General features: G+C 36.0%; 1 protein-coding gene across 3 annotated transcripts in view; it reads right to left on the bottom strand.

Moving 5' to 3' along the window:
* The window catches only part of Nlg-4 (neuroligin 4), a 232,164-nt gene that overhangs the window by 55,497 nt on the left and 155,076 nt on the right, over positions 1 to 21,591 (bottom strand). For all 3 annotated transcript variants that reach the window (XM_071794143.1, XM_071794146.1, XM_071794145.1), the window contains exon 9: positions 7,450 to 7,604. In XM_071794143.1, the coding sequence (XP_071650244.1) occupies positions 7,450 to 7,604 (155 nt within the window). The remainder of the gene's footprint in view (positions 1 to 7,449; positions 7,605 to 21,591) is intronic.

The following is a 21,591-nucleotide window of genomic DNA, read 5'->3' as shown; positions in this document are numbered from 1 at the left end:
AACTTTCTAAATACCGAATATCTTTCAATAATCCCCATTTATAAAAATTCAGAATAATGCGAGAATATTCATTCTTGAGAAAATTTTGACTAAAATATAAAATATAAAATGCAAATAAAAATTACATAAAAATAACTTATAACATTTTATAACCAATAAAAATGAGGAATATTTTTGATATAGCTCATATTATACTCTCATCTATTCTTCTTCCTTTCGTAACTATGTTGCAAACAACTAAAGACAGCGATGGGCGAGCTGGTTAGTTTTGCATGTATGAATCTTGGGTTCTCTCTTTCTTGGATGCTCAAGGGAGATTATAATGCATGAACGTTGCAATGGAAGCTTTAGCCCATAGACCAGAGGGCATTAAGGGCAGGCTTCGATGGCGCGTTACCGCGTATGTCTGCATTATGTGGAGTTTACTCGTGGATTACGACAGTAAAGTACGGCGGCGGTGGTAGTTCAGGGGGTGGGAATAAAGGGCAAGAGGGGGCGAGGAGGAGGGAGGAGGGGGCGGCAAGCATCGGCTAGTGTTTGCGATTGCCACATTCGTGGTTATTGGACGGTCGTACTGTTTAGCCCTCGATGATTATGCTAAATTATTGTTTACACCGTTCTGCATAGTATTCATCTATTTGCCGTCAGCTATACGAGCCGCTGTAGCTACGGCTACACCTGTTTTAATTACACAGAAGAACTGAAATATATATTAATTAATTTGCGCGTGTCCCATATGCGCCATTAATTAATCCGTAATACCAGCGCGCATTTGAATTTTCGTAGCTTCTGCGTTTGACTTTTTATACCGGATATAACGTCATACATAAAGAAAATTTGACATAATATTATTTAAACTGTTATAAATAAAGAATTTCTCGTAAAATATTACGCGAGCATCACACACACACACACACACACACATATATAATTGTCATAAAAACGTTTTCAGTTGTGTGTGTGTGTGTGTGTGTGTGTGTGTGTACGCGCGTGTGCGCGCGCGCGCGTGTGTGTGAGGTGTGAGGTGTATTAAACGTTCTTTATTTTTGAATAACCAAAACTGACCGTTTCCGTGTATTGACGCGTTAATCATTGGCTTCCGGCAGTACGGCGATTAAACCTCAAAGTCATTCCAAAAGATAGATACCCCGGTGTAGGATGCGAGTTTAGGTGAGCAGAAGGGATAATCCCATGGAGTTAGTGTCAGTCAAGCCTGAATTACGACGTGTGATGGTATGGACGGCTCTATTTGCTGTAAAATTATGATAAACTGCGCCTCGCTAGCCGATAATAAATACGTGATCGATGGCCGCTGTTATTTCCAAATCGCGCCATTACATGACAGAACGGTGGGTGGGAAAATTTTAAAGCAATAAACACGCGTATCGTGAATAAAATTGTTGTATCTATCTCACGAGAAATCAGCACAGTGTTTTGTGTGTTGCACATTTTAATTACATTTATTTTTCTTTAATTTGGATAAAAATATTAAGAACTAAAAATAAAAAAAAATTAATAGATATTTCAAAGACCTATAGAAGTATTAAAAAGGATTAATATTTCAAGTCTTAAAAAATACTTAAAATATTTTAAGTATTAAAAAGGTTCAAGACTTCGAAGATTTTTGTCAATTTTGTTAATCTTCTTTCAGTCTAAGGATAGTTTATATGCAAATGCAGTTACTTTGGAAAAACAGATAATCAGCGCAGTTGATTCTAATAGTTTCAGACATTACACACCCGACACTAATTGCGAAGTGCGAAATATCGATTGCAGTTATGCGGCTGTTATGGACAGGTAGTACTGGCGGAGCGATATCTATCAGATCATCTCGAAGTAGATTTACGGCATTTAATCACTCGAGTTTAATCGTGATTATCGCACAGGATTACGCACGGAATTATATCGACGTGTATGTCGTGAGTGTTTTTAGTGTCAATCCAACATCGTTTGGTGTTCAACTGATGTTAAAGCAAACACGGCGTGGTGGAAAAGATAGATAATTAAATGACACTCTAAAAATAAGCGACGACTAATTTAACCTACGTTTGTGTAAGACCTACAAATCTATCCAGCATGGTGTAACTTTAGTATTCTAAAAAAATCAATTTTTGTAAATTATAACTATTAAATGAGATGACGAAGCTAAAGTCTATATACAGACAATTTATCTCGGGTCATATTGTAGCTAATTATATTTTTCCCGACTATGTTTAATTCGCATTAGTTAAAGCACGAATTGTGTTCGACTTCGTTCATTTATCATGGATAATTAGCGCGATATTCGGCAATAATATATTTTTGTGATAATTGTCACGAAAATTTGCTCACGTGAACGCTTCCATGCGAATCGATATACACTTGCACCGCTGAAAGTTGCCCTCATGTACGCGAGTTTTGCTATTTTCGTTGCATTACCACACGTGTATGATTAAATTTCTGATGGAACCGGCAATTCGCAGAGGCGGCACACGTTTCTAAGGATTCCCCGTAGATCCGAGGACGTGGCGGATAGAGCAATCGTTTCGCCATTGTGCGCGCCTGGCAACTCCTCACCAATAATGGAAATGGAGAGGGCATTCGAGTAGAGATTGCGCCTGATGGTAGATTGGTCCGACATCGTACAAAGCTCCATAAAGAGACAACGCGATGCCTCTATACAGATTGTGATCCGCTTTTTTTCCCTCCTCCGCTATCCCGCCTTTTCAAAGCGAAACATCTTGATCTTTCAAAGGGCAAAGGATGCTCCGTCTACGGTTTGGCTAAGTCTCTCGCAGGGCTTTTGTGCGATTTGAGACTGTAGATTTTTTTGAATCATTGAATTCTGTGAAATCTCTACATTTTTTGTATCACTAGATTACTAGTCCGCTGAGAATCTTGGATTTCGATTTTGTTAAATCTAGATTATTTTGATCGATAAGTGTCGGATAAATTTTAATTTTTAGAGTATATAAAGTTTCAGTCCATTTTTTACTTTTTCTTGTGATTATAGATTCTTAGTTTGTAGTGAATTCTCGCTTGTGATAAAAATTGGTCGCACGTAACAGAAAGTAACTTTATCGGGGAAATGCAATTTCGGGGGAAAATGCCGCTGTTCGTGGTGACGTTCGGTAAACTAACAACGTTGCAATCGGTTCTTTCTCGTTGGACGTTTCTCTATTAGTTTGTTTGAAAGTCTTTTCCTATAAAAACCCGCTGGGAGACATTTTGTTCCACAAAACGTGTTATGTCCGGAAATGTCAAACTTTACACGAAATCTAGGAACTTTTCTCCTCGCTGAAGAGTAGGGATCATCGATATATCAAAGATTTGACAGCTCATAAGCAGAAAGTTGTAACTTATAAACAAGATAAAAATAAAAAAATATGAAACTCGTAAAGTAACATCAAATGTATTTTAAGTAAATTGTTAACTTGTAGATGTAAAAAATCTAATAGAATGTATTCTATTTTTGAAAACAACGTTCAATCACATTTGTCAAACATTAATCGAATTAATAATCGGCACATTTTGTTCGGTTTTGCGGATGATCAAAAGTGTTCATATCCGTGAAGATAAGCGACAATCATTTGTCTTTTGAAGATTCAGTCGTGACAGTCGAACACCGAGAACGGTGATAACGCGTAAAATTGGGAATCATTTTTGCGAGCAGTTTTCTCTGACGCTCGCTGCTTTTTACGCTCACGCGTAACATTCATGTGTACACCCGGCGCCATCACTTCAGCAGCCGATAAAATGTGCGATGGAACGCGGTTCCGAAGCGGAAACGGGTTTTTAATGTTTATTTTGAATCACATTTGCCTCGCGCGTTCATCGGCCGAAATGAGCATTTGAGAGATGATTTATAATCCGGGTCGCCGCGCGCGCGGACGAAATCACCGGCTCGTTTTCATTGCCCGCGCATTTTTTTTCAAACCGCCGAGAGTCATCCTCCTTTCCCCTCCCCCTTCCCTCTCCCTCCTTGCCCGCTGCGCCCCCGTCGTTATTTAACGTTTTAATAGCAAAACAAGAGGGAATGGCAGAAAACATTTAGCCGTTTCGACATTCACTCATGTGCGTTTAATCGCCGCCAGATTTCCGCGATCTTTCGCTTTTTATGCGCGGAATCTCGCTCGCGGGAGATTTGATCGCGTTCTTTTTTTCCATTTACATATGCATAAACGTGACAATGCGGAATCCGTGTATTATTCGTTCGCAACGAAGATTGTAGGTACGCGATGTATCGCGGTTGCAGCCGCACATATTCTCCGTTTCTATGGATTTGCCCAACATCCGTCGACTTAGCGGTAACTGTACGAACTAAACTACGAACTCCAAGACGTCACGTATTAACCAATCGGATCGGTTGGCGGTGTCAACGCTTCTCCACTGTCATGTATAATACAATGCGAGTAATTTTGAGCTTCGAGTTCAGACGCGGTCACGTACACACAGGAATTACGTGAGACAAACTACGTTGCTCCGTGCGTGATCGCGCGCCAGGATGTGCTCGCGCGTTGACGTTTATATGGAATGTCCTGGCAAGGTGTTATACTACTGGCAACATAACGGAGAGACTCTCGATATTTCTACTTCGATTTCTACTCACATATTTCATATTATCCTATATCAATAAGAAAGTGGTGTAAAAATGAAAAAAAGAAGAAAAAAGGGAAAAAACGATACCGTCATGCATTTTAAGAACTGTACAATTACCGACGTTCAACCTCAATTTTTATCTTTTAATTATGTATCTGTTAATTATTAAAGATTAATATAACTTTTACGCAGTTAACTATTACGCACTGTCAATTGTGCTGTACTCTCAAAGCTCTTTTTATTAATTTTTGTTAATTCTATTATCGAAAGTCCTGAGTTATTTATCCTTTTATCTTTTATACTTTTAATTTTAATTGAATAATGTACATATTCTTTGTACACTTGTGAAATGCACGAGGAAATTTGAGGTAAAAACCTTTATGGGAGCGTTCGACACAGCATACCTACAGTACGCGTCTGCCTGTTTCCGAATACACACCACGTGCGTGTCGATACACATTGTCCCAGACACGCTCTCTTGCCGGAGTTAAGCCACGTGTGGGGGAAGGGAAAGGGGGGTCTCTACCGCGAAACTACGAAGTTATTGGCGACATATGCGAAAGTTCGTTTAACCCCTTCGTCCTTTCGATGAATATGCAAAAGCGGCGCCGAAACGAGCCGACGATGTTCCAATGCTCGTCGTCGCTCGGAGCAACGTGAAATTCGCTTCGACGATGCATCGCACCGATTCGAGCAATTAAGGTAGATCGATGTTTCAGGTCTTTTGAGTGTGCATCAAATCGCTAGTTAGGAATGTGATATACGGGAATACGAACTACCATGAAATGCTTTATCGTGCAGTTAATGCGTATTCTCGACGAAAGATATTCCACAGATATTTATATCATTCGATTTTATTCAGCGATGTTTAATTACTGTTATTGTGTGTTCAAAACGGTTACTTAAACTATATAATTAAAACCAATTTAATAATTACATTAGGTTTTTATATCTTTAGGTTAGGTTAGGTTGGGTTAGGTCGGGTTAGGTTTGAATTACTTTTAAAGTAATTCAAATTGACGTAGATTTCTAAATAGGTAATAATAAAATATCTTTTTAAAAATGTTAAAAACTTATTGTTTCAAAGAGCTGTTAAGCAGGTCCTTCTGGTTTGTACAATGTATTGCGCGATTTTGTATAAAATAATAAGAGATAAACTTTCAAGTCTGAAACTCGCAGGCCGGATACCGCTGCCGGAAATGTCAAAGATATTAAGTATCCTCTAAGTATTACTTCTGCTCGGGGAAAAATGCCTCTTCTCTTCGCGCGAAAGAATGTTCGCGTGGTAGACAGGTTCCATTTCCTTGGTCTCCGAAGAGATGCAATGACTCTCAAATAAGAACAAGGCCTTGAGAATTTTCGCTGCGCAAAATATTTCTCGCACCTTCATCGATATTCCATTTGCGGCCTCGGGAGTCACACGTATTTACGTAAACACACGAGAGCTAACTCAGTGTGGTATAGCGGCTATGTATATCTGGAGGCGATTCTGCAGGACCTTGTTCAATTTTTCTATAATCCTGAATAAATCTTTAAAATAGCAAACTTTAAATTGTTAAACTTTATTATTATTATTATTATTATTATTATTATTATTATTATTATTATTATTATTATTATTAAATATTAATATTTATATTTTGTAATTATCGAATTATAGCATTTATTTCGATTTTAAAAATTTTAAGTTTTTAAGACTACTAATTTATAGATTATTGAATTTCAAGAAGATGCTCCGAAATACAAAAACTCGAAAAACTTTTTTATCGCTAAAATTTCAGTCAAAACTTTAGATCTTAATCATAAATAAATATTATTAATTCGCATGGTAAGCTTGTGTAATTAGTATAATTATTCATGCTAATAGTGCCGATATATTCTGTTATTTAAGTATTCTGTTATTCAGTAATTAATGTTTTTTTTATAATAAACAGCTCAGGAATGCAATGCACATTTATATTGCAGTAACAGATGGTCAATAAAAATGAAGTTTCGGCAAACAAACGCGTTATTGATCGCAAAACTTGGACGAATTTATGTTTACGTTTATGAATATTTCATATATATTTTTTGAATATTTACTGACGTAGGTTTTTCAGGGCATTTACTAATACGCATGACACGCGTATTTGTTGAGGTAAAATATTTGCAGATTCCGATATTGCGTACAAAAATGTACATAATACTGAAATCGTTATGAGCAGTGAGAATAATATTTTGTACACGAAAATTCCTTCTTCAATTTCTCTCCAAATTCTCTGATTATTTTTTATCCCTGTCTCTTATTTTACATTCAATTAAAGGCTACATCATTTCTTTATAATCAATATAACACAGTATAATTATAAAAGTAATTATATACTACAGTTTAATTATAAAAGTATTTTCAATTTAATTTGTTTGCCAGACGTGACCACTTTTCCTCTATATTTGTGACGTTCATGATATATTCCCTCTTCTTTCACACTCCCATGCGAACTTTCCGGTTCATTCATGAATATGGAAAATTAGACTTTTCGGCGGTTTTTTTTCCCCATCGCAAATTGATTCCACAAGTGGTGCGTGCATAGTATGGCGATTAATTCGAAGAGAAAAAGATGGATTTCAATAATACTCGCATGCGGAAATTAAAATTCGCTTTTAGAGTAAGTATAAACGTTCGCGAGTTACTGGGAAAAAAGTATGTCGCGACGCGACGGCGAGAACAAAATTGCCATTCGGAACACATTTGTAGAATTACCGCATCATCGAATCATTAAAATCCCCAAACATTCGTATCTTTATTCTTTAACTTTTTCCTTCTTCTGCAAGTTTTAAACTAAGTTCCACCGATTAGATTGTGTGATGGAATTTTATATATAATCCACTTACCCGGTTTTCACAAAGTTCGCAAAATACTGCATGATACTCTCCGAGAGTGCCATTTCCAGTCTCGTGTAGTTTTTCGGAAAATGGCCAAATCCCTCCACCCACAATGGTGCCCCGAAGACGAATGGAAGCTCTTCGCCGTGCACCGAGCCCATCTTCTGTAAACAAAACAAGAATAAAGTTACGCGACTTCTCTACGTTCTTTATGTGTGTAATCAAAAAATAAAAATACTTCTTAATTTAAGTATAAAATTACTTTTTAATTTAATACATAAGTATTAAACACAGTTTTAGTAGAACAAATAGAGAAAGTGTTGATATTAATTTGGACGAGAGAGAAGACGTAAAATGTATGTTGAAGTTATTAATTGTAGTAAATGATATAACTGATAGATAAAAATGGAGGCGTTCTCTGGTCTGCTTTAATTGCGTAATATAGCGTTGGCTATAAGTCAGAAATAATATCGCTTAATGGCCGAGATTTAGAAATTGTCGTCGTGAGCGCGAGCTTATCCGCAAGCTCGATCATCGCGGACACGTCAGATGCGATTCAATTTCACCGACGTCTTCAGCGGAGAATTACGTTCTGGCTAAAACGTTTATAGCTGACGTTAAGAACGACCGTCAGTCCAAATTCGATAAAGCATTCGAAGACGCAGACTGTAATCTCTCAATCATTAAAATATTTTCATATAATATAGAACTTGCGTAATTTCCTGAAATCAGAAAAATCAAATGCCACACATTACAAATTATTATCCTTAAAATATGTGATTGCGGAAAATCCTTCAGATATAATAGACTTATGGATTTCACAGAATCTACGAATTCGGAGATACCAGACTCCCGAAATCGATCTCCGCTGGCGCACAGTCCGCTGTGCCGAGGAAGCTATCTGTTCCAGCGAGCACTGAAATGGAATCGGCGATTCTAAGGCGATTACGTACGTACACGTCCGTGCCGAATGGCGCACGAAAGGGCATTTACCAAGTAGACGAGCTTAGTTCCGAATCGGTACTGCAGCGCGGGTTAAGACGCTGCCCCAATAATAGAGAGAAAGAGAGTGCCATGAGAGCGAGAGAGCGAGAACGATAATCAGCGCGGGAGAGAGAACGAGAGAGCAATGTTTGTTCCCTTCTTAAAGCGATAACAATGTATACAATGAGGAATAAATTAAGAAGACTGCACAAAATAACAACAAATATAATATATAAAGTGATATAAAGATTAATGCAATAAGAAAATAGAAAGTAATGAGACGATATAAAATAGCAATGTGAATATAAAATAAAGAGCAAAGAAGGGGAAAGCGAAAGAGGAGAAACGGATAAAGGAGGTAAAATATGGAATGCAGAAACCCAAATCCAAAATGTCCGTGTCGGGTATTCGTCACTGTCGGAACGAATCCCCGAGCTTTATCGAAGTTGTTTCGCCAACTAGGTTCCGTCATTGTCGAGAGCGTCGGCTAACCGGCAATGTACGACTGCTACTGAAACCATTAATTTCATTAAGGTACACTCAGTATGTCCCGGCGAACTGGGGCGATCCGCTGGCGAGTGATCGATGCGCCGCGATTGGGAACACGGAGCCTCGATTTTCTTCTGCTGCGGTCATCCAGAGTTTGATTTTTCAACTAAGAGTCGGAATTCCTTCTTAATTGCGCAACGGAAAGTGGGGAGCTCGAGGTTATGATGAGATTGGCTATAAAAGCATCTGAGATTGGATTACCGGAATATTCGATATTCCATATCCGACGGCGATCAAGGGTAATGGCCACATCTCGTTCCGATTACTCGCGCATTTGTTGGCCCCTCAGGTGTATATAAATGGCCCGGCCGCTGCCGCCGCCGCTCCGCGTTCCGATTTTCTTTGAGAATGGATTTTCAGCGATTTGTCCCGGCCTTTTCGCGTGACATAATAAATCGACGCCGATGACCTCCCGGCGCTTGCGAAAAGCCCGAAAATTGGCGCCGGGCGTGAAATTAAAACGAAAAAAAAAAGAAAGAAGCGGGATAGAAAGAGAATAGAGCGCGCGCGCGTTCACGTCGCGCTTTCAACCCTTTTTGGCACAGGTCTCGCGGCCGTCCCCGTAACTTTTAGTTTTTATTCTGCAGTTCTTTTTTCGCTCCAATTTCGCTCCTCTTTTCGACCTGAGGTTCGTCCACCGTATGCGCGCAACGCTCAGCTGCCATAAAGTCGACTTCCGGGATGTCTGGCATCGACAATCGCAGTTGCGAGTGCAATGGCCGAGCAATTTCAATTTTAACGCCCACAAATGGAGGACAAATTTTATGCGCAAGCAGTGAAAAAACAGATGTTGTTAGCGAAATTTGTTCCTGTTATTTGTAAATTACTCCGTCAAATTCAAATTTATTTTTTATATAAATATCTATCAAAGAGAGAGATTAAAAAATAGGCCAAGTCATTTATTGGTTCAAGAATGAAAGACAAAATTAAGCTAATCTATTATTAAGATAGTTTCCAATTTCTTTAACTTAAATTATATTTGACGAGTTAAATTGCATTAGCATTGAAATGGCTAAAAGTACTTGAACTTCTTCACATTTTGTTTTTTTTTTTCACACGATTTCAGATACCGTAATAAAGACATCTTTGTTGAATAATGTGAATTTAGTAACAGCATCGGTAGAGTAATAATATTAACATACTTTTTCATGCGTACCTCAAGCATAATGAGCGTTATCATTTCTACTGCCGTACGCAGTTTCATCTAATTTTAGTACCTTCACTCGCGGGGAATAAGCGGACTCAGTGTGTAGTATCATTTTTGACTTGACCATTGTTCTCCGCGGGAAAATTTCCACCGACCTGAATAATCCAGGTGGTCTTGACAAACGTCAAGAAACGCGCGTGAAATAACTGGTTTAATGAACCGGAAAGAATGACCAAAATTATTTTATCTTTACTAAAAATGTATTTAGCAGAAATTTAATCTCTAAAAATTGAATTCTTCAAAAATTTTAGAGCTACCAATTAGCAGAATAAATCATATTTAATTAAATATAATATATAAGACAATCATCTTCTTAATGCAACTTAATTTTTATAAATCAGAAAAATAAGTTAAGAAAACAAAATTAAGAGAAATATGAATTAATGAATTATCTATATTTGAAGTTATTACATGTTGTTTTTATTTTTTAAAAAATAATGATTTTAGAACACCTTTTAATGACAAAATAAAATAATAAACATTAATTACATGCTAACCAAAAATATAAAACAAATCTAATAGAAGTTAAAAAATTTTTTACCTTAAATCAAAACAAGAAAATATAAGAGATAATTATTATGAAAAAGTTATAGTCTTATTTTAGAGACCACGATTTTTCAAGTTTTTGTGGAACACACATTATTGCAGTTTTTGGCGTTTGACACTCACGAGTGCAAAGAACTATCGTCGACGTTCAATGCTGTTCCGACTTTTAAGATATTATTCTCTCTTTCCGGGCCTTTCACGGACAAAGAAAAGAGGGAGAAAGAAGGGCAAATGCAGGGGAATGCTTTGAGTTTTGCTGATCCGCGCTGCGCTACAACTTTAGCAGAGATGTAATCGTGAAAACGGGGAAAAACAATTCCGCGAGAAGGGCCGACGCGACAAAGGCGGAAAGGCAGATCGGTTAAATGTTGAACGAGAGAAAACGCTGGCAATGCTCTCCATTATTAGAACTCAGCCTTTTCGCTCGCGCGCGTTACGCTAACGACTAACGACTCTTCGACAGCGCGGCCTTTCTTTCTCTGCTTTCCCGATTAATTGAGCAGATGAAAATTTTCGGTTGTACGAATCCCAAACATGTGATAATGTAATTAAAATTATTTTTTAATACACTTTAACATTGCATATACGTTTTTTTTTTATCACCTACATTTTCTTCCTGATTTGTTTAATTTTCCTTATTTCTCATTTTCTTCTCTTTATTTACTCACATTTTGTTGTTCACGTTATCGCTCATGCTCCACTAGGAAGATGAAAACATTTAAAATTTCCTTTTCTTGCCGGCGCGGACGTTTGTTACTTGAATATTTGCCTGGCGTTGCGTGGCGCGAAACATTTTTCCGCATTCTCTCGCCTTATATGCAGAATTGTCGTAAGCGTAAAAGTTGCTCGCTGTTATCCGGCGAGTTTGCAGACGCGCAAGAAACGCACTGTTAATGCCGCATCTTGGCTGAAGAGCGACTCCCGAGGCCGCATTACGCCGCCTTTGTAACGTCGTCGGTCTTAACAACTACGAAGCGACGTCGGCGAGGATTACGGGACGCCCGCGTCATGTCGAGTGACTTCGCGGACTTTCTTGTGCGACCACTTAGCCAACGTGTGTTTAACGATTCGATTATAACAACTAATGTATTCATGACTTTTCTAATGATACATTTCAGAAGTTTCCAATTCTACAAATAGCTCAGGTTAAAGACAGCTTGAATTTCATTCGAATATATATATGTATTCGTTACCTCTGCTCTGACTCAATTCTGTATGTTGATAATTTCTTCGTCACATAGTATGTAAAACGGCTCAACTTTCTGTGCAAATTTAGGATTTCAAGAGATGGCAGAAATACAAGTGTTTGTATTATAAAATAAAATGTTTTTAAAGTAATGAACAAGAGCAAAAGAGAATATAAGGAATCGTGAGAGAGACAAAATACTTTACGTTTTCTGAATTACATGTCTATTTATAATCAAGATTCATTTTCTAGATCCACTTACTCCAAAATCTTTGTAATTATGCAAACGGTATATTTATAGATACTGTTTTGTTCCACTTGATGCAACATCCTGGATTGTTGTAGACCGGCTATAAGCGTAAATGTGGGAAGAGATTTTGATTTTGGTAATACGAGAGAGCATGAAATTCTACGATGTAATCTCGTTGACGCGATTGGACCTCCTTTTCGCTTTACCCTTACCTCAACCTCCCCCAGTTCTTGGATACCGACAGGATCACGACGGCATTCCTGACGTTCCGCAGATGCTGGCAAATTTCAATTCGTGCTTCGGTTAAATCGTGTCGTCGTAAGAACCAACAATACGAGACACTATCGAAAATAACGTTAACATTTATTTTGTACTGATAGCAATGAGAATTGTCGATCGTCAGAAAGTTTTATCATAATTAATGTAATTTGTAGAATAATTAGGTCTACAGTATGAAAAATTTAATAACTTCTATCTCTCAATTATTTCTAATTTTAAAAACAACAAAAATTCCTATTATTGTACATTAACACTAGAACTACCGGAGATTAATCTATATTTATTTCTACCGAAGAAATCTTAGAAAAGAAAAGAGAAAAAGATAAAACATAAAATTAATCATCTATAAATTTTCAATAAAAATCAGGGAAAATTTCGGAAATTAAGATGTTTTAAAAATAAGTAATAAATTAGTAATTATTAAAAAATGTCAAAAGATCATTTTGACTCCTTTGGTAGTTCTAGTGTTAAACTTAAATTGCATATTTTATGCAAAATGTAGAAATATAAGCATACATTTTTTCAAGCAGTTATTTATTACAGCCGAAATCAATAGATTTTCTGGTTAAAGTTTCTGCAAATTTTTCTAGTCCATAAGAAATCGCAATAAATTCGAAATAGCACTTACAATTAATTAAAGCTCCATTAGAATATCTAAGCATAATTTTGAATTCATTGCGAATTCTTATGGAATAGAAAAAGAATTCCTTTTGTATCTCTGAATAAGAAGAACACAGAATTGATGACATAAAAATAAATTCCTTTTGAACTCTTAAGAGTCCTTTTAGAGAGCAGAAATAGTATGGAAAAAGAATTCATTTTATAATTCGGGAATTCACAAAAAAATCTTTTTCAATTCACTTTGCTTTCTGAGTGTTTTTCTTATACAAAGCTAAATAATATCCAGAAATATTGTTTAGAAAGATTATTCAGAAAAAGTTATTCACTTACAAGGATTTTTTATTTACAAAACGTAACTGATTTAAATAACGCTGCTATTGACATGCGAAGTGTTTGAAGCGCACGGTAATGACATCTTTTTGTAGGAATTATGAAAACTACTCGACTTGCTTTACCAATGTAAATATAAAAAAGATATAAACACTTATTTGTATTTTCTTATTTGTTATGTAGTTATACATAAGCATTATATAATTTACTAGCTGGTTACCCGGGGCTTCGCCCAAGCGTCTTTTTTTTTAAACGACTTTATTTGGATAAATTGTACTTCTTTATATTGTATACCTAATTATTATAGCTAGAGTAATAATGTTCTAAATCTAAAGTGTGCTTTTAAAAATACGTGTAAAAATTATTTATAATATATAATTTAATGTACAGGCTAAATTTTAAATCTAAAATAAAATACGAATAGAAACATCACGTAGCCTTTTCCAATGTAGATTCATGCGCACAAAGACGTCGTTTAAAGAGTGGATGCAGCTAACCCTGCAATTTACATTGAGAGATTGGAGAGAAGGAACGTGGATTACAACTGGATATTGAAGAACACACAAGCATTGTGTACAAGCATTCCGACCGCTAATTAGCATTCGCTCTAATTTTGATTAATTTATCATATCGTAATCTCGCTGGCTGACGAGATAACGCTGTAACGTTATGACAGTAGCTGCACGAGTAATAACGTGACAATAGCGTTCTGACGTAATACATCACGTCCCCTTTGGTATGCGGACAACCGTGCGCATAACTACGTGCTCCATTTGTAGCGTCAATTATTAACTGCGCAACCTATTTTCCTAAAAAATCTCGAACTTCTCATCTGTCCTACTTGACTATTATTTTCCGAAAGAATCCATGACTTGACTCTTAGAAAGATGAAATGTTTTCATATGTAACTCGTTATTATTAGACGCAGTCTTCATCATTAATTTTAAGCCTACTTTAAAGTTAGCTCTATTGGAGTCTCAAGTTGAATAGTACAATCACATAAACAATTCGATAATATGCTAATAAGCACCTTAAATTCTTTCAGTATTTTGGTATATTCAGAACACTATTCATTATACGATCAAATATAACAAAACAACGTATCTTTACAAACATTATCAAATGCATTAAGGAAAATGGAAATCTTGATTGCCGTCAAAGAGTTATTAATTTCCCAAGTAAACATTGTGCCATTTTCCTTACTAACCAATATTTTTATATTATTTGCAGGAACAAAACAGGAACAAAACGATCATCGACGAAATTCTAAGAAATTATCGCGAGATTGGCATCGATTTTCCACATATATATATGCATGATTATTTCTTCTCAAATGTACGCGTGTGGATTTAAATTTAAATGGAAAAAGTTGGACAGTGCGAATTTTTCGTCGCGGAACGATCGCAGCAATTTCCAGCGAACAGGCGGAAATGCGATCGACTTCCATCCTTGTGTTCCCCGAGGTACAATGGCGACTCAGACGTGGATCAAGCACAGCCCGGTCGGAATGGAGGGTATTGTTTCTATTGCCTATTATTTCCGCGTCGTACGAAATCGTGCATGCGCCATCGAAAAATCTGATGAAATAGACGAACGAGATAAATGCATCTCTACAAACTAGCAAAAAATTTTTTATCTACTTATATCTGGTGCTTCCGTAAGAAAGAAGGCCATCTTGAATCAGAATATCAGAAGCATTACCGTTTACATGAATACAGATAATGTCTTGTTTGAAAAAAAGTTATTCAGTATTAGATAATTAAAAGTTTAGCGAGACAGATATATAACTGTTCAAATACGATTTGAAGGTTTTAAGTGGCTAGTGCGTTTTCCCAATATTCGCTTCATAGAAGAAACGAGAAAGTTTAAAGCATATAAATTTTTATGTACATCTCTCCCATCGACAGAATCGATCATTATTCACCACGGTGGTTGTGTTACTAATCCTGATAGCCGTTTCGCACTCTTTTCTCGGCCATTTGAGATCGCAGCGACTGCGACAGTTCACGATCGCAAACTTGCCCGCGCGTTTTGTGACTAAGCTTACGAGCGCGTTTCGGCGCTCGTTTGCCCGTCAAAACTACGAAGAACGAGCATGCAAATTGTCGGACACCCGCCATAAAACGGCGAAGCTTTTTCCACCAAATGGCGCCATCCGTTTGAAAGCGCGTCTATTTGGCTGCTATTTCCCCGACGACCGACGTACATCCTTCTTTTACTTTATCATTGCGCGGAGGTATACCCAAGCATCCGCGGTTTAATCTTTGAGCGCTTTAATAAAACATCAAGCGGCTTATTTGAAGCAATGACAAATCTCTCGATTTAAAATGATGTATCGTAGTAATAAGAAACACTAATATAAATTCTGATATAGAAATCAGTTAAAATGATCAAATAGCTTTAAAACTTGCTGAAAGGATAAAAGTTCTAAAAATAAAATATAAGATGTAGAAAATTTTCCAAACAATATATAAATCCGTCAATATTTTAAAAGTGGAATAATGAATAATATTTTGCTTTAAAATGAAAAAAACAAAATGTATTCTTTGTTTAGTAATTACTTTTCTTATGTTACTATTTTAACTTAATAATAAAGAAGATATATCATATAATTAATTTATTTTACCCCAAAACTCATGCAATTTTGTATTTGTACTGAAGATGTCACTTGATCTGCTTTACACAAAGCACATGCAATTTCGTATTTGTAGTGTCGGTGGCAGCCGACGAATGGCAGAGCGTAAATCATCCGGGCATTCTCCGGGATGCCTATCGGTGGACAATTTTTCTAAATCGCATTCATAAATACCTGTTGCGTGTGAGCATTCACGCGAAAAGCGCATGCATAACCAGCGCGGCGGTACATATTTTAGAGGAACAAATAATTTAATTGCGCTTTAGCGGGCGCGAATATTAAGCCGCCTCGTGTTAACCATGCTCTACGACTACGACAGCTGACAGCCGTAAACTTTGCGATGAATATTTTATTGCGGCGGTGCGTTCTATGCTGCGCTACGAGCACAGCGCGTCTATGTACATAGCAAAGTTAAAAAATCTCCGAGAGATATCCAGCCAATCTAGCGCGTCTGACCCGGGAAAAACGCCGGAAAAATGAAGACAAAAATTTTTATTCTTACTTATTAGATTATATTATATAAATGTAGATACACACTAACAAAATGTACACTAAAGAAATTATTATTTGCAAGAAAATAGATTTCTTCGAATTTAGTTCCTTAATTCAAAGAAGTATTAGGTAGATTTGAGAAAATATTTTAAATTCAGAAAAATGTTTTCTTAAATTTATCCAATACTTCTTTGAATTAAGGAAACAAAATTCAAAGAAATACATTTTCTTGCAAATAATAATTTTTTTTTAGTGTAGATACTATATACATATTATACGCGTATGTACAATCACTACTTTACTTTTTTATTAATTTCACACATGTAATTTTGCACAAGTTGATTAAATAATTGATTCAAAGACGGCTTTATAATGTCCTTTGTTAAAAATTAATTAATTTTACTTCAAATTAATTATGGATATAGTAAAGTAACGAAAAGTAACGATTTATAAAAATACATATCTCCATATTGTAATGAAATTAAATTTTATTTTTAATATGTTTGTAAAATTAATTAAAAATTTTATAGAAACTTTTTTTATATTTAATTTCATATTTAAATTACTTTATAAACGTAATATTGTAAAGTTTCACGTATTCTCTTTAATTTTAATCTATTAACGTGCTTCATAAAACTTTTATCGCATCATATTTCTCATCATTATTGTTAATTCTCTTTTAATAGTCACACACAGACAAATGCAATTTACGCAATAAACACAACAATTAAAACTTATTTAATATTTTATTACACTTTGCGATAACAATATGCACTATAAATAAATAATTTCTGTGTGTGCCGATTATTAAAGTCGATCGACCAAGCAATTAAAATTAATTACGACATATGCAACCAATTGCACGCTTACTATTTGAATTTTATTTTATTCTTCCATTTATTTTCTCATTTTCGGAACGTCGTAATTATACAAACGCGCCCGAGAGAAATGCCGTGGATTTTCGGCCAGGTCACATTTACCGTTAGCGAAAAATTCTCAGGACAAAGCGCTACAAAGAGAAAGAAATTGGACAAAACGGATAATCTCCACGCAGGACTCGCGAGAAGCCTTCGTCCCAGATTTTTTTGTCGGCCCCTCGGCGTTTTGTTTCACATCGTTTTGCCCTCCTTTCTTCGCTCATTAGACCGGGGGTACTCCCCCAATTAACTAGTAAAGGATTGTCGCGACAGTGGAGAAAGCACCCGGTTTCGAAGCCCTGTACCGGATAGGTTTAATTAAATAGTACGTTTCATCGTCTTCTCGATTCTTCCTTTCATCATCTTTTAGTTTCTTCGCGTCTATCGCGATATAATTTGACCCTAGAACTGGGATCTCTAACGCACTGTAAATTGCATTTTTTATCTCTATAAAATTATCGAGGAGACAATTTTAGATACGAATGATAATCTTGTCTTTGTTTGAAACAAAGATATGAGAACTTAAAGTAGCTTTTCCGTTTCATAAAACTCCAGTAATGCGAAATGCATATTTCCAGGGTTAAGCAATATTTAATCAGTATTTTATTTTTCCTTTTTATATTTAAGAAAGAAATTATATTTTGACCATAGAATTATTTAAATTCTCTAAAGAACAATCGTACAAAATGAGAAAAACATTTCTTTGCATTTCATTAAAAAATTGAGACATAAAGTCAAAATAATATAAATTATATCTTTTATTTGACCGAGCGGCTGCTCAAATTAGTCATTAGTCATTTTATAATCCCAATAGGAGATTTTATTTAAGGTTTTTCTAAAGGGAAAGAATGTGTTTTGCGGCACGCAGGGCTTTGAGAGCAAATTTTCTCATAATGCCTTTTTCCAACTTGCAGTTGCTTTCCATCCTCCTCCCCCCTTCTCCTCCCTCTCCTTCACCCAGTCTCGTTTCCTTCCTTTACTCCTATCAACCTCTCTTTGGACAAGCGGTGGAGGAGAAAGAGAGAGAGAGAGAGAGAGAGAGAGAGAGAGAGAGAGAGAGAGAGAGAGAAAGAGAGAGAACTGCAAAGCGGGGTCGCGTATTCTCATTTTCCTCGCGCGAGATGGAGAAATAGCAATCACGACGAGTGGCGCAATAGAAACCCTGATTCAACATGGAAAAATCTTCCTAGTTTCGTTTTCATTTAGTCTCTCTTTCCCCTGTTCGTCAATGTATCGATCACTTACCTTTAAGCGAGTTAAAACATTTAGTTATGTGATTAAATATTGTTACGAAAAAGCCAAGTGACTTCTGTGCAAAAGTACAGACGTGTTAAATGAAACTTTTGTTGAATACTTTGCGAAGAGAGAGCAATTGTGTTTGTAGAAATTACTATAATATTATTTCTGTCCAACATTACTGCAGAATGTGATTTTTTTATTATAGAATAGACCTACTATATTAGAACTATCCGAGTGATTACAAATCGTCTTAGCGGCGATCATTGCCAAAGGTTTACGAAAATTTTCCATCTCTCGCGGTGAACGAATCCTCTGCTCGAAGGAAATCGTCTTCGATCGAATTACAGCACGAGAGAGAACCTTTTAAAGGGATCCGCGAGGAGCCTGGCGCATCCTGGAATGGACGAGGTGGCGCGCGCGAGAGCTGATAGATTTTGAACGTCGGCTTCGCAAATCCTCCTGCGTATCGATGGGTCCTTGCAAATCCCCCAACGATCCTCGGGATGAATTTCGTTCGTCCTGGCGGGATCGATTGCGACCCACCCGCAATGTCTGTTTTCACTTTGCCGGTAGATTACAAGTTGCTATCTCCAGAGAGTATTTACGAATTTGTGAGAAACTGGCTCTCTCTCTCTCTCTCGCTTTCAATCTCTTCATTTCTTCTTTACCTTTATGCAACAAGAAAGTGCAAAAACGCGTTTTGTCACGCGAGCTATTTTCCTGCCTTTCACTTAATTTTTATTATGCACGCGAATCGAACGTCACGTAATCCCTTAATTCACGTCTTAAGAATCACATAGGGCAATCCACATATCCTAATCACCTGAAACATTACCTTCTTTCCTCGAATAATTATGTTTCTAAAAAATAAATTTCGCGGATTTGTTTAGTTTTGAAAGATTGACAAAGAGATGGCAGAAATTCTCTTCAAATCGATTTTAAATAACTTTTGTTTATTAGATAAAAGTATCTGAAATCAAATTTCTCTTTATAAACTCTTATAGACTTTTCGAAGAATTCAACGACCTAACACGATTTGATCTTGAACTATTGAAAAATCGGTTTGCAGGATAGTGCAAAGAATAAGTGTAAAGAGAACGGGAAAGATGCTTGCCCGCAGGACAAAGTATTGCTGGCGAATGTGAAAAAGTAGGAAAATTGTATTGTGAACAAACGTGGTGGCGCCTTGTCGTGCATATGGTGCGCGTGACATGACTGGAATATATTTCGTGCTGCTCTCGCACATCGACGAAACCTTCTCGTCCTTTGGCCTATGTACGCGACCGCCATACAATTATGAACGGACTATGAATACGAGAACCGATCCCGAGAACGTTACACAACCACTTAATTGATATTCTTTTTTCGAATTCTCGTTGTCAGATAGTCGGATTGTTATTCAATTAATATATTATCAGCTCCGGTTATTAAAATAATTATTAAAATGTAAAAGGTTAATAAATTTACGAATTTGGTAATTTGGTTTGTCGTTGTATATTAAAATAAAGATAACAAAACATGATTTATATACGCGGTGTTTTTTTCACTAAATTGTAAGCACGTAAAACGTTTCTTTGAATTTTTATTTTATATTTCTACTGATTTTATGTAATAAATGTAATTACAATATAATTCAACAAACGTAATTTTTAAAATTATCTAATGTTTCTTTTTTACAGAAAAAACTAATAGATACTAGCAGTTTGTAAAGTTAAAATATTTGAACTTAATTAGCTAGTTGACATCAGAAAGGACAAGTCAGTGTATTAATTTTTAAAATTATTTAAATTAAAATATTAAAATATTTTTAAATACAAGATGTTTTCTCACAAACTGTTTGTAAAAAGCATTATGTAAACCCAGCACGCTTAATCTACCGCAATAATCTCTTTTCTCACAATTTATATTTATCAAATGGAAAAATTCAATATATTCAATATATACATATGTTAATAAAATAAAAGTAGAAAGGGGAAGCAGACACATAAACCGTTTAATACAAACCGATTAGCTCTGCAAATAATTGTAGTGTAAATTGAAATAGGATTGGGTCCGTAATGGCTGTCATGAGAAGCGCGTCGACTGCAAATGACGCAATGGCATCCTTATTATATTCGACGTACGTGCGCCAGTTCCGTCGTAAATCGAATCTTTCTATTATCTTCCTATATAGTGAGGCGTGTGTGTCTCGTCTTGGTAAAAGCATTTGTTCGTAAATAAGGGAAGTAATTGTCGTGTAATAAAACGTGCATGTGCATTTTTCACCTTCATTACCCATTTACCCCATTTTTCTTTCATTTCAAACAATATAAACAAAAAAATCTAATAGACGCTTTTAATCCTACTGTGTTAAATAAGCTAATAAAATATGGCTCGTAAAGAAAGCTCGTAAAAATAAAGCTAACACAAGGCTATCTGCGTTTTTATTCCGCATTTGCCTTATTTCGATTATACGAATATTAATCACAAACAAACGAGATCTTTTCTTACCTATTCAAGTTCTCTTTTTAGTTCAATTAACTTATTTATCATCTTGTATTAAACAAATAAAGCATATAATAATTATTTTAAGTAAACGAGTTTTATCCTAATACATAAACCATGGCTAATATATAAATCAGTAAGTTGAATTTATCTTGATAAAGAAAGAGAAACATTGCGGTAGGAGGATGATACAAACCGGAAAAAAGTGTTAATTCCACTTTACTGCGCAAGAATGTGTTGCTTATTCAAAGTGAAATGTATATTCCGAAATAATTAAACTGTTGCCGTCGATAATATGTAACAAGCGGCGAATTTCTCATGAATTTCGCATTTTGGATGAAAACACATCCACGGTAGGAAAGGACACTAACTGAATCAATAATTAATGTACCAGCATAATCACGAATGAAAACGGTTGAAATGTCGGTAACT

This window comes from Temnothorax longispinosus, chromosome 11, assembly GCF_030848805.1.
Source record: "Temnothorax longispinosus isolate EJ_2023e chromosome 11, Tlon_JGU_v1, whole genome shotgun sequence".
NCBI lineage: Eukaryota > Metazoa > Arthropoda > Insecta > Hymenoptera > Formicidae > Temnothorax > Temnothorax longispinosus.
The sequence above is the reverse complement of the archived record's forward strand: the minus strand, read 5'-3'. Positions and strand labels throughout refer to the sequence as shown.